We start from the raw sequence: 15,126 nt of genomic DNA on the forward strand, positions 1-15,126 counted from the left end.
ACATATATAACCTCATCTCTGAAGTAACAAGTGCATGTCTATAACAACCCATTCTCACTCAGCATTCAGAAGATCCTGTTAGAAGCAAGTTAAATAGACTACTTCAGCTGAAGTAAAAGGAAGAAGTGAGTTCAGTTCCATTTTTTTTTTTTCTTGACCCTTAAGTAGTAATAAGCAGTTCTGGTAAATGAGAACATTATTATGTACAAGCTTTTGCCAGAACAACTGTGGTTTGAAAACAGGGAGCTAGCTTGTTTTCCCTTCTGAGCCAAGGAGATTTTGGTAGAGATGGGAAGCTAAACCTTTCGCTTCCATCGACCTTCTTGCAGTTGATTAATCTGCACTAGTGCTCTGTTCTGTCTACATTTACAGCCTGTGAAAATGACCTATACTGCACACCAAGAGAATGAAGAACGCCATTACACTGCTGCATTACAACACAGACATTTGAGACATTTTGCCAGGGACCTAAAGCTGCTATTTAAGTTAGAGTCAACCCAAAATTGCTTAAGATGGTGGTGAGACTGACTGCATATAGAACTAGAAACAGCACTCCTCAGATATAGTCCCAGAAACAGGCAATAGAAACCATACATTCTTCAAAGGGGGAAATAAGGGCAAATGGAAGGATACTGAATAAATGAGAAACTGTTAAATAATATGGAAAGTCAAAAGGGCAAGAAGTAAAGGGAAATGGTAAGGGCCACAGATAGTCTTTTCTAACAGCCTGCATGGTAGAAAAAATTCAAGATGTGTTGGAAAAAAAAAAAAAAAAAAAAACAACCTGAAAGCAAATACTAGAAAACAGTGAGGTTTTTTGAATGATTTAATACAACAAAACAGGATAGAAATTATTTTTGTACAATCTATATTATTATTTTGATTAAAATAAGTGAGGTAAGCACAGGAAGGCATTTTGTCCCTTGTCTTCAGCTTATGATCAGAAGTTTTGTTCAGCTTGGATCTGGCTCCAGGGAAGGATTATTAAACTCACATTAATAACGATTTTCCAGAATACAGACATGCTAAAAATGTTTTGTTTTTCTATTGTACACTCGATGTGCTCTGCAACAATTATAGCATTACTCCTATATGAGGGAATTTTTAGTTCCATGTTCAACACAATTGCGTCAATTTCTAAAGCTCCAAACAGGGCCTGTGACAGCATTTGTAAGAGCAGATGCTTGACAAGTCTATATATGCTAGTGAGAACATCATTCAGTTTTATGCACACTTCTGTTTTTTGGCATGGCATAATTCATTAGCACACTCCACAGAATACTCTATAAAACTGGATTTGGCTTTAATGTTAGAGTTCTAATGACTACAGCAACATTTAACAAACAGTACAAAAAAACCCCCAAACAACCCACAAAGAAATAGTATTCTCCTCTTTTATATTAAAGTTGATGTTTACATCTGATAAACAGGAAATACACAAAAGGAGGTTTTAGAGGTAGAGACAATAATGCCATTTTAATTTTTATAATGTCTTGTTTTCAGCATTTAAAATAGCGATATAGCATAATTTTTGTGGTGGCAAAGCTTGGTTGCATGTGACTGAATTAGTATAGTGTGTACTTTTTTGTGGTTTATTTCAACTTCATTCTAATACACAGCTTCTTAAAGGGGGCCAATATATATAAAGATTAGGTCAAAACTTTGATTAAAGACAGCTGTACTGCTTTCCAACCTGTTATGTCACAGCACTAGGTAGAGGAATAAATAAACAAATACAAGGCTAACCTGATTTATCTATGTGTCCCCACATAAATTCAGTTAATGTAAAAACAAATAAAGCAAAGCTTTGATGGAGGTTGAGCAGAATTTTCGACATCTGTGCAGATAAATTTAATTTATTCAAAAAGAAAAAAAAAGCATTAGTGCATCATGTAAAAGCTGATTTAAATGATTTCATACAACACAAAGCATATGCACTAGCTAAAACAAATCCAGTTTGCCCTTAAAACCTATTTCACATAGACATCCATTATTATAGTAGAAACTCAGAAGTAATGTTCTTAATTCTTTAATTCTCTTCTTGATTTTGCACTCTGCTAACCTAAACCACAGTTAAAAGTCCCAGGGGCAGCAACACCCTAAATGCAGCAACATCAAGCAGATATACTTCACAGATTGCTGCTGTGTATCTTTGTGTGCAGATCCATAAAGCTGGTCAGGTAGAATAAGCTAAGCACAGTACCTCAAATAGTTGAACACAAATGAGTTGCAGGTGTTTGAATATTTCTTTTTTTAAATAATTTTTTTCCACTACTACACATTCAAAACCCAGAGAATTATCTCTACACACCAACCACTTACTGCAGCAGAGCTATACCAGCTTATCTCCACAACAAGGGACAAGCACTGTGGCTAAAAATATTTTATTCCTGACAAGGAAAGATTTGTCAAAATGATAAACTCCAGTCTAATGCTTACCAAAAAGTTTTGAAGTGAGAACTAAAAGTTCAAAATATAAATACTACATACACATCTGAAAAGAAGTGAAAAGTATTAATAATTTTTCTTTTAACTCAAGAGTAGGACTGCAAATAGTTTGCATGTAATTTTTTAAAATCATACAGATGCATGAAGTATCACCTCAACTGAAAAAAGATGAATAGGCACAGTAATGTTTTAAAGACCCTTTTCTCATGGAAGAGGTTACCAACTTGTGCTCTAAGGGGGCTGTTATCATACCTCTAATTTCAGAACAGACCTGTACCTCTGCCTAATTTCTGTGAAAATCTGAACAAGGTGAACATACTTAGACACTCTCATCTGACTCTTTCAAATGCTTTGTCCTTTCCTTACTAAGGGATATTCAAGAACAAGTAATAAATAGTGTCAAGTCCAATTAACTTTTTTTCATTAAGAAATCTCTAACTCAGAGAGGAAAACTGAGACTAAATACTGCTGCCTGGGTGGTACTGAGCATACAAAGAGAATGAGATTGAACCCTTTAAGACTTCAAGGAGAGCAACACCCACCTCACCGTACCTCCAATCCTGGTGGTTCCAGAAGGAGAAAAACAATGCTTTTTCAAGAATATATGAGTACTCATGAAACTTACACCCACTTGTACACTTTATTTGTCCAGTGCTGTTTTATCTTTTTGAACTCCCCTTCTTGAAATCTAGGAGGATAATCTCCAGAAATAATCCATGCGGGGAGCCTCTGTATGTTGTTCTTTTAGACTTGAGTATGCCAGAAAACTGCATGTTACAGTACCTACAGGGCTTATGAACAGATTCGTTGCTTAAAGTCAATTAAGAGAAAAACTGCAAGGTATGGATTCCTGGAGGGAAGAGAGGGGAGGGAAGATAAAACAGAAGTTATTTTAGCATCATTCAACTTTTATAAAAGAAAATGATACATGCTACACAGTTCACAGACTAATTACTTCAGATAAATCCTTGCTTTTCACCTCCACCCCCTAAAAAAAAAAACCCTATTAAAAAAAATTAGAGTTAATTTGGGATTCTTTATTTATTTTTATTTTATTTTCAAAGCAATCAGACAGCAATGAAACACACACGCCAACTATTCCTCAGAACCTGGCCATTTACTGTAACAGCAAGAAATTATACAATCCTATTTTATTAATTGGGCTTTATGAGCTATGCATTGTATTGTTTTAAGCTTCAGAATAACAGCCTTTACAAATTTTTCACATTAGGGTAGGTGTTTCAGCTAGATCACTAGTATCAAATAAGCTTCTGAGTGAAACCTTAAAAAAGTCTCATGTTTTTAAAGGCAACTTTGAACACAGTAACAGAAATAAGTACTGGAAGTTGCACCTTTCAGCCTCTGCATTTTTGTCTTTGTTTAAAATGCTAGAAGAAGCCATCCGGAAGGAAGAAAGATTACAAGTATCTAGAAACTAGCTGTTTGACAGAGACAGAAATGCTGATAATGAGTGGGTTGTGTCTGTCTTTTTTGGCTGATCACAACAGAAGTCTGAAGCAAAACAGAAACTCTTGATATATTTGTGTAAAGGGGCAGTAGCATAAGCACGGGCAGCAGGAGTTCAACTGAAGTTCAGGGCAGATGCTGCTATTAGTTTACACTGCAGGAAAGTAAAATTGCTTCCGGATTTACCTCTTCCTCCCACCATCAGCGCTGAGCCATGCTGTGTCGCAGAGTCACAATGTCAGTAGGAAAGCAGTCTTTTAGCAGGATGCCACGTTCACGATGGCAGTCCAGCTCTTCAATAAATCCATACCAGTAGATGACTAATCCAGGGCCAAATCTATCAAGCAAAAAGAATTTATGTGATTGTGTTAGCTGAACTTTAATTCCCCACCCCTGCAATTCCAACACAAGTAAATCTTCTGTTAATATCACTACAGAATTGGAGACAGTATCTGACCTCCATTTAGTTTTCAGATTTTAATCAATGTTGATATATATATCATTAAAGCCAGATTCCATGAATACAAATAATATTTAGAAATTCAATCTGCGATAGCTTTTTTTTCCCCCTTGTGTACTCTGCCCAAATCAGTAAAAGCAGACTTGCATCTCAAGTATTAAACAACATTTAGTAACTTTAATGCAAAAAGAAGTTTCTTTTGCCCTGGACTCAGCTTTTTCAGATTTGGACATACAGGCATTAAAAATATAGGGGCTGATGGAAATCCCTGTTCACACAAATTACAATACCGTGGAGATCAACAATGAATCCTTAAATAGAATTTCTACAATGAATTACTACTCAGGTAATTATTAGTGTAAAACGGAATTCATAAAAAAGAAGCAGAAAGTTTCTGCTGTAATCTCTGAAATGTGCCTGAGGAATTCCTCCAATATTACTAGCTCCGACTGATCCCCACCAGGCAATCTCAGGAAGTAGCCCTGTGGACTATTTTACCCATCAGGAAGTTCAGACCTTCAGGCTGGGTTCATAAAGAAGTAATCACTATCAATCACTGTGTACTGCGATATGTTTTGCACATCAGTTTCACGTTTTTCCTACTGAGAGCACTTAATTAAAGGGCAGCACTACTTTTGGTGTAGTGTTGCAGGAATTTTACAGTGAAATCATAAATTATGAATGTTGGGTTAGTAAAAGGATGTCTAAAAACAGAACTGCTTTCTGTAGTCTAGCATTACAGCAGTCTGTACAACATTAGGCCAAAAAGCTTTTTCTTTCCTTGATTTATTATATGCTGTAGTGAACTTGCCAAAAACAACAGAGCAGGATGAGCTGTTAGATACCGTCTGTACAAGAAAAAGTTCAATAGAATGTCATGTAATGGTTTATACTCAGAGCTATGCTTAGTACTGAACCAACATGGTAGCCAGTTTTTGTTAAATATAATAAAAGTATGCTAGGGGGATGCAGGGATGCACAGTAACCTAAATGTCCATTCAGCAGACAACCCAAACGCTTAGGGATGTGGGTAGTGCCAGACCGGCTTCATTAGGATGGTTTCTTTTCAACAATGGAGGGAAAACTCTATTTGATGTGCTCATGTAATGGAACAGGCATCAAAGGAAGATGAAACCCCTGTGGCTTCCTCCTGCCATTTCAATTAGATATGGTAGTCTTTTACCCAAAACTGCTGCATAGTGTTGTAACATTTTGGTTTACAGCTACTGCTCTCCAACTTAGAAGTGGCTGCAGTTCAGTAGCAAAGTAAATTACCCCTCTGCATAGCTAAGGCCACACTGACAAGTGGGATTTCTGCAGCTACAAGATGCCATTTTAAACTGGAAAGGCTAAAATAGTGTGACTGGATTTGACATCATCTAGTGTACTCCAACATGCTTAGTATTGAATCAATCACAACTAAAAAAACAAACAAACAAAAAAAAAAAAACAAACCCACCAAAACCCAAACACACACTCATGCAAAAGGACAATTACTGACTTTTCTCTAGCTGGCCAACAGCTTCAGTATCCACTGCCTGAGGATTTCTCTCCATTCCCACTGTCTGAGATTCATGTGGGACCTCACTGCAACAAGTGAGGTCCTACCCATAGCAAGGAGCAAAGGGCAAGCAGATATGCACTTCTGTACCACACAAAGTTGTTTTAAAAGCTAAAATCTCCAAGCAGGCCTTACTCATTTATGTTCCTGCATGAAGCAGTGAATACATAGAAACACATAGAAATCTATTTGCTCATTAGTAGGGTGTGCCAGATTAAAAACAAACAAACAAAAACTTGATGCTGATGAGCAGCTGCTTAGCCCAAGCTCATTTTGCTCTGTGTGGCCTTCTGAATTCCTTAGTCTCACCATAAAAGGCAGTTGTTATATATATTTTAACTTACAATTTTTAATAAAACTAACATTTTGAGACTCCTCAATAAAGATGGTCTTTCTATCATCTCATCATTACAGAAAGTCAAATTTTCAGGAATACTGTTTACTTATTATGTTGAGAAATGCCAAATTTGATTATAAACTTTATATACAGGAACAACCTCCTATTGCTAATTGCAAGAGTAACTACATCTTTAGCATGAAAAAATACATCAGTCCTGCTTTTGTCTGTTAGTGTCTACCCTTTGCTATTTAAGTTGCATGCTAAGTTTTCCACTGTATTGTATCATACCTTCTGTTATAGCCATATCACACAAAAAACATACCATACTTTTGTTTAAAAACGCTTAAGTTGAGTACTTAAGACCGAAATTAACTTGTCACATTAAGCATTTGCCTCTGACGACCAGGAACTCCTGCTGCTAAGTGCTAATTTCTCTCTCATTAACACCCAGAGTTGGCAAATCAGAAACAATGCCACTGGTTAATTACTGCTGCCTTAATTTGAAAAGACACTTAACCTTTTTGTGTAAGGGGATGAGGTAGGGAAGCTTAACCTAGAAGTAAGAACTTTTCAGTTTTATTCCATCCCAAAGTGCTCATATGACACCATGAAGAGTAAAACTCAGTGTTGCAAATTGCAGAGTAAAGCTGAAAACTTATGTCTGCATTGATCATAACATTTAACAAATTGGTGACTAACTTCTGTTTACAAAGGAAAATAATCTGCAGTGACAGCAATATTTTGTATTGCTACGGAAAGGCAACTTACTCAGTAGCAAAGAGGAGGAAAAAAAAAACAAAAAAAAACTTCGAACATACCAAATGGTTCTAACACTGCATTACTACCATATCTGATACAGACCAAGTTATCTCATGTCATGGGTAAGACATGCTGTTTGAAGAAGGTTTAACTTTTAAATGAAAAGGTAAACTTACATGTAACTAACTATAGACTCCAGTGATTTTGCTCTTCCTCAGATAACTTGTATAATATCCTCCCTATATGTAAGTTGTATTTTGACTCCGTTCCTCTGTCCTTAGTTTTTAATTCTGAAAAGCTTAGGGGCAAAGGAACATGGCCAAAAGTTACAGAGAAGTGTAGTTCTACCTATTCTGGAGAAGCTACTGCTTTTCAAACTACACAGGCTTTTCTTTCAGCTGAAAATGATTAAAGTAATTAAGGTTTGGTTAATTCTATGTTTTGTGCAGTAAAAATAAAATCAACAAGTAGTACAAAGGCAGGCTTCCTTCAGAATATAATACGCATAGTATTAGCAAGTAAGACTTGTATGGACAAGTTGCATCACTTAAAAAAAAAAAAATCAATAAATACATAGCTGCCATTACAGAAATTCTGTTTCAGTCATTGTCTCATTTTTACATTAGAAGCTATGAGTCTGAAGCAACCAAAGTGAAGCTAGATGCACTTCAGTGCAGTGTCAGAGTGCCCAAAGTGCCAAAAGGGAGGAGGCATACAGACTTCTGACCCCACTGCTTGGCAAGAGGAAGGCAGGATCACAAAAGCGCATGGATTAGTTTAGGCTGCCAGGGAACCACAGCCTAATTTAGGCTTGATACAGAAGATTAAACTTACTCTAAGGGCAGGAGACCATGTTTCTCAAAGAATAAACTGAAGGATTTAAATTAGATGCAGGAGATAGTAAAATATAGCTTGAATATAACAACAAGCTCAGTACTTTAGATAAAACTTACATCCGATCATGTTACTCTAAATAAGTCAGCCTTGCGCTAATTTGAGAGTCTTCAGAGAATCTTTTGTACTAGTTTAATTACACTGATTTTGAAAGAAACTTATAGTTAAAGGAGTATAGATTTGTGCATTGATAATCCCGGGACGCTGTCCTTTGTTCTTGGAAAGAAAGAGTTTCACAGAGGAATGATGAAAAGCCAGGAATGTAAAATTCAGATAACCTGAAATAAGTTTGGAGCACAAAGAGCCAAATGGTTGTTGTTCTTAACATATGCACACACAAAAACCCCAAACAACCCATACCTTTGTATGAGCCAAGAAAAAAAGGAAGAGAGAAAAAATAAGAACTTAACCTGGCTTTAACTTGCCCTCCAGCTGAACCAGTTTTGTGCAGGAAAACGAGACATTTATTTATCAAAGTGTCCTTGTAGAATATGTGCAAATCTACTTCAATTGAAGAAAAACTACTTACTAGTAAAGTCTTTTCTTCTAGAATGTCTGCATGGGGTCCATACTAGCTTCTAAGGACTTGCCTAGACATGTGGTTGTTGGCAGTTAGTTTTTTCACCATCAAAAATTCTTGCATGTGGTTTTATGAAAAATGCGTTTTCAACATACTGCTCAACATTGACCAGAAATATAAAGCATCTTTTAAATATATATTTTCTTTATTTATTCTTAGTCTATTTCTTATAGATGAGTCTATACATCTCAGCGTAATGTAAATAATTTTAATTCCAAGAGACTCTCAAAATTAAAAGCTGTTATATGAATTATTTCTAACATACATGTATTTAGCTAACATTTTATCAAACAGATTCAGCTCAGCACAAGTCATACACAGGCATAGCAGTATACTTGACTGGCGATTTTAATTATAAAGGTCACATTTAAACACATCTTTGAAGGACAGCATTTTGGTCCCTCACGTGGAAATATTGAGCAACCAATAAAACTGGCTTTATTTCTTTGCTTCACTTTTTAACTATCAAGCAAATTAGAACATTTGAACTTTCATATCATTACTTATCTCCTGGAAAACAGACAATTGTAATGATTCACAAATAAATGATTCCATTCTAAGTCAATTTAATGTGGATCTCAAGAATCACAGTTTTGAGTAAACTGGCTTTACTAGTAGCACTAATAAACTCTATAAGGTATAATAATTGAAAACTACAGTATCTAGTAAGTTTAAAGACTCAAGCTTTAGGGCACTTGTAGAAGTCTCATTTGTGACAGTGCAGGGAACTGGATATTGGCAGAGCTAGGCTAGTAGGCAACAGCTGTAGACCACATTTTCAAGTAAGGTCAATTGGCATCAGTCAGCCAACTTCCTTATGTCTAGACCACCTTACTACTGCTGATGATACAGCACTATATATCTTGGCAAACATTTAGTAGCCCCTGCTCAGAAACTGACTTTGATTAGCAAGGAATTTTCCATTTAAACAGCTACCACAAGCTTAGTTCAGAATAATTTGTAATAAAGTATTTCTACTGCTGTTCATTTATAGAGTTTTGAAATCAAATTAAGGTACTTGTGCATAAAAGAAGTGTATCTTAAAACCACTGAATGCAATTCAAAGATAACTGTTATTTTTATTATCCCCTTCATTTTTTAAAATCCTCCACACACTCCTCACTCCTGTGAGCCAGTGACACACACTAAGATTTAAATAAAACATGCCTTCAAGGAATTATACAAATCCTTTTTTCTTTAACTTTACCAAATTGGGTCAAAACAACAACAACAACAAAGCACCAAAGCTGGGGGAAAAAAAAAAAAAAAAAAATGAAGTAACTGAATGTTTTTCTTTAAAAATCTGATCCATAATCTGTAACCTCAGAAAGCAACAGTATTGTTGGTCCTAAGCTCTCCTAAGGTACTTAACGTTGCCTACCTGCAGTAGCATCTGTACAAAAATATACTTAGCTGTCAAATATGGCTCAAGTGAAGATTTAACAAGTTCTGATCACATACTTTTAAAAATAATAGGAAACTTGTCTGTGGCTCTAGCAAGCAATATGTCAAACCCCACATGGAAGTTAGCAGAGTATTATGTCTCAAGGATACAGGCATCCAGTTTATTCTGCTTAAGGTAAAATTAAGCAAGTAAAACCTAATCTGCTTTAAGCTTTGATGTTACAGAGCGGTTGGGTGAAGTCTTATTTTTACTGAAGACAAGGAAAAAAAATTAAAGTTTATTAATATTTTATGAGACTTTCACTTTCAAGCAGGTTTTGACTCAAAAATGAAAACTTCTTTTGGTCTGAGAAAGGCAGGCATTTCCTTGACTACCAGATATTGATGTGATACTCAGTTGATTTGAAATGCTGGAGCTATCAAAAACGATGGACAGAAACCAGTATCAGGACTTTGCCTCCATAGTCATACCTCTCTTGGATACAATTAAATTTTAATGAGTTTTTTTCTTACACTGTCTAACTCTAGTTTACACTAGAGTCTTTTTCTCTCTGCAATGAGTCTGTTAAGGCATCAAAGAGCTTATAGTATAACTTAATTGCTCTTGGCATTTGGAGAAATAAAAACAAATCATATGATATTTATGTGGATATAACATACTGTTTAAAATATTTTAGAATTTTGCACATCACAACTTTTAAATACATATTAATAGAATGCATAAAAAACCATGCAAGGCACTGTCATTAAAATATTGTAAATATAATAACTTTTATCTACATAATACATTTTTAATAAATAAACTGTCGAAATACATTATTCACTTACACTTATTCATTCTGATCCAAGTACTGTTCTCCAGGCCAATAAAGGATTTCTATAATCCTCAATGACAAGTTAGGGTTTTTTTAAAATATAGTTCTTATGGAAATTAACTTTTAAAAGCTGTGATTAAATAACATTAAGGTTACACTGATTTACAAGGATCAAGGATTTCTAAGTGAAGACTAATGCACTGAATGAGAAAGAAAACACATACTGGTTTAAACTTTGGCTGAACTTTGAATTTTTCAATTTTTGTTGGTTTATATCTTAACTTCTAACAAAACACATTTTGTTGTTTGTTAGGCTCTGAGTTGCTCACCTCTGAAAATGGCTGTGTATACTTAAAACATCTTTTTCAGTCTCAGCATCTTCAACATCAGGTAGAAGCTCACCAGACAGTTTGTGATATAAAGAGAGACTGTAAGGTACTCCTTATGTCTGCACTGTGGGATTAGGCTGTTGTAGTGAACATTAACATGTTACTCATACCAACATTTTGGAAAGAAACCATTAATCCTTACAGTGCTTAACTGTTTCAAAGAAATTATGGTCAAAGTTGTCTCCAGTATTAATGGAGATCATTTGGGTATGCCTTTTGGAAAAACAAGGCATTTTAGCTGTCAGAGAAGTTAGTTCCACTATCCAGCTAAAACAAGTTCAGCTAATAGACAATGTTCCATCTACCTTACTGGTAACTTGAAGATAAGTCTAAATTTCTCTGAAATATAAGGATCTTATATTGTGTACCCTTCTCAATACAGGGAAGAGTGACTTAAGGCACCCTGGATGATGGGGTAGAAGTAAGTGAAAGAGTAATCGTATTCTAAAATGAACAATATGAAAAGCATTTCTACATCTTCCTCAGAAATTTCATAAATTCCTTTCTGATGGAGAGCATCCAATGTTCTATACCAACTAACTGTTGCACCTACATGTTTGTCTTTTGCAAGAAACTTTCTCATTCATGGTTAGCACACTATTTAACCATTCTTCTACAAGTGAGTTATTGTGTTCATGCCTCAAGCAGTACTATCTTTCCATTCTACTTCTATCTGTAGTACTACTACTTGTATACACCAGTTAAGACACTGCAAAGTTATTGCAAGGCATACTTTGAAGAGGTGTTGAGAAAAGGAGGTTGTTTGGATTACAGAACTTTTCCATATATTGTCTTTGTAAACAACACTTTCTGATTAAACCCACGCAAAAAAAAAAAAAAAAAAAAAAAAAAAAAAAAAGAAAAGAAAAGAAAAGAAAAAATAGCATTTTCTGAGGTACTTGCTTGTTACTCTGTAAAACAAAACAAACAAAAAACCCCACACCTTATTCCTACTAGTTCACTCTCCAGAGACTGTTGATTCAAGGTTGCAGTTGGTTTGACTCTATACATTTTAAGGTCCAGATCAAAGCTGAGAGGAGTGTCTGAGGTTATTTCAAACATTTTGTAAATTCATAGCAGCCCGCTCAAAGGAATGCTTGGCTGCAAACTACCTCTTATCTTGGGTGACAGAAAACATGAGAAAAGCTTTTGAATAGAGTTAGATTGAGCTCGAGGCAGCCATAAGTGCTGGTCAACTCATGTTGCCATTAGGTGATTAATAGTTGTTTATTTTCAGGGCTTGAAGTAACAGGCCATCTTAAGGCCAGTGCAAGATGATATCTGAATAATCTGTGAGTGTCTCAGAGCTTGCAGAAATCCTCTCTCTTTGTGCAGTTGTTTATCTGTGATAGCGCTAGCCAGAGCGATAGGGTATGCCGAAAGTGCACTTAAGAGGGGACATGCAAGTGCTCTCACAGCAATTTGTTTTTGTTTTATAATTACTGTAAAATGGGAACAAACTAATCGGAAAAGTAGTTTAGCAAATTTTGACAGCAAAAATGTTGATAAATAAATGCACCATACACCTGTGTTTAGCATTCACTGGAACCAGTATTAAAAGTATCTCAAGATATTGTGAATGAATTATTAGACAATAATATATAATAAAAATATACAATATACACAAAATATACAATAAAACAAACAATGTAACAGATGAATTAAGACATGCAGGATAGCTTGTTTGTGCTTCCAACTTCCCAGATCAGAGAATTAGTCCAAGAATGGATAGTAAATTACACTGAGTATCTTCACACAACATTGTTTAGCATTTTAACTGCCAAACACACCATTGTGCATAATTGACAGGCAAAAATATTTTGTGTGATGCTATACTTAAATTTACTGCCTTTGAAAGTGTAAGTCACCTATTTGTACTAAGCAGGGAACAGATGAAAAAGAAAATGCTATATCTGCTGCCCATTATTATAGTACCTCGTGTCCACCCAAAAGGAAAGCAAACACCTCTTCCAATGCAGAAGATATTCTTTAATGTATTTGGAATCCACTGGCAAACTTCAATTGTGCCTGGCATCAACTCTCTTCTGTGAATTTGTCACTTTTAATGCCTGAGGCCCTTCAGCTTGTATCTGAGTTGACACATTAAACTCAGTGTACGTACAACCCCAGCTAGCTCTGCCTCACTTGGCATTTGACAATAACTTAATTTTTGGTTGTTAGTTGGTAAAAATGCATCCTGAGACTTGTGTAGCATCTTGCATAACCTGCAAAATATCCAGTCTCTCTCTCTCAAAACAAACAAAAAAGCTATAGAACATTTCACAAGGATTTAGATGGAGAATATTCTAGAGACTAAAAGACATATGACTTCTTGTAGAACTATGACATGCATTATTAACTCAAAATGGTGCGTAACTGGGGATGTGCAAAGAAGGCTTTCCCACAAGGAGCATCTTTTGTCTTCTCTTTATACATAGACATACACAAACACACACTATATGCATCTGTCAAGCAAACACAGCTCTACTATGTGCACCTTTTGAAAAATTCATAATGCTGTATATAGAAGTTATTTTTTCTTAGTATATACCAATATCATTAATTTCAACTTTGCTTTCTGCACACTGAACCTTTTTAGGTCAACATTAAAGTAAGAAATTTTGTTCATAACACAAACACAGGCTACCATGCAAGGTACATCAGAAGGAGGGAGAAAAAGAATCCAAGAAAAATGCTATCACTTGTGCAGGTTTAAAAGCAATAGCAGATTTGTCAAGATAGCCAGTGACATATTACTATCTATGTCTAATGAGAATTCAGCCAGATGTCTGTAACAACAAAAACACATTAGTATGAATATTTTCCCTCAAAATTATGTGTTGAAAATAGTAGAAAAAAAGTTGGACTCTGTATTCCTGGGTTTTATTTATCTTTGCCATGCAATTACTATGTTGATATTGTCTCAAGTCACTTACTTTATATGACATTTTATATGACATTTGTATGTTAGTTGTTCCTAAAGATGGTATGAGTCCCAATAGCCACAAGGTCATTGTATTAAATATGGCAAAATCCTTTTAGACAAGTTCAAAACAGAATGAGTGACACTTTTTTCCCCCACTAAGGTTAGTATAATTTACACACACCCACACTAGTCAATTGAAAGATGTCGTAAAAAAAGTCATATTGAAAATTGAGTTTAATGTCATTGGTGGGTAAGATATACATAAAACTTATGTGAAATGTTGCAATATTAATGTTATGTGCAATGCAAGAATTTTTTCTCAGTTATTGGTGCTTTAGGTGTCTGGTAACCATCACTGTTAAATATTTTTAACATTTTAATAAAACACATGCACAAAAAAATCCATTAAGCACTGAAAAATTCTAATACAGAATAATATTTTCACCATAACTATTTCTCTTACACCTTTTTGTTTTACTTTAAGTATACTATATTAGGGAAAATTATTGGTTAGCAGTCATATAAGGGCATCAAAATTGCACTAGCATTCTCTTCAAATAAAATAAGTAGAATAAATACAAATGATTGAGCTGCTAGTCGTCCTATTAAGGCAAAAGCAAAACTAATAGAAAAGCAACAACAAGAAAAAAAAATAACGAAATACAGCTTTTCCCTCCAAAGTAAGTTGAGATTGCAAATCAGCAGCTTAGAACACCAAGAACAGCTGAGCATCAACCAGCATTACCAGACACTCTGAGACTTGGCTAACTTACACCAGGGCACAGTTACCTACTTTTATTTTTTTGGTCTTACACTGCCTAAAAGCTGAGAGTAAGTACTTTAAATAAGATTTTATCTATTGTGGGCAGACATATTTCCCACTCCCTTGCTAGTCAAAAATGTTAAAGACTTTTTGGTTTCTTGTTTACTTTTTAAGTGTTTATTTTCTGTTGTTCTCTCCATGCATGTGACTGTGATGCCAATGCATTCAAAACACAATGCAGGACAGAGGTTAAAAATGGAACCTATATTCCATTGGTGCCATTTTCTTACAGGAACCTTCTGAGAAAGCTGTCTCTCTCA

General features: G+C 35.2%; 2 protein-coding genes and 1 non-coding gene across 17 annotated transcripts in view; 1 reads left to right on the forward strand and 2 right to left on the reverse strand.

The window, feature by feature from the left end:
• The window catches only part of LOC107053500, a 115,936-nt gene that overhangs the window by 44,506 nt on the left and 56,304 nt on the right, over positions 1–15,126 (forward strand). The gene's annotated exons all lie outside the window — the stretch shown is intronic.
• CDIN1 (CDAN1 interacting nuclease 1) overlaps positions 809–15,126 on the reverse strand; it is a 115,517-nt gene continuing 101,199 nt past the window's right edge. For all 4 annotated transcript variants that reach the window (XM_025150727.3, NM_001031200.2, XM_015287347.4 and 1 more), the window contains 2 exons: positions 4,102–4,252; positions 809–3,298 (listed from right to left, as the gene is read on the reverse strand). In XM_025150727.3, the coding sequence (XP_025006495.1) occupies positions 4,117–4,252 (136 nt within the window). In that variant the 3' untranslated portion in view covers positions 809–3,298; positions 4,102–4,116. The remainder of the gene's footprint in view (positions 3,299–4,101; positions 4,253–15,126) is intronic.
• On the reverse strand, positions 7,287–7,366 carry MIR1718 (microRNA 1718). The gene has a single exon (NR_035214.1). It is a non-coding gene; the product is annotated as a microRNA 1718 (primary transcript).

This window comes from Gallus gallus, chromosome 5, assembly GCF_016699485.2.
Source record: "Gallus gallus isolate bGalGal1 chromosome 5, bGalGal1.mat.broiler.GRCg7b, whole genome shotgun sequence".
Classification (NCBI taxonomy): domain Eukaryota; kingdom Metazoa; phylum Chordata; class Aves; order Galliformes; family Phasianidae; genus Gallus; species Gallus gallus.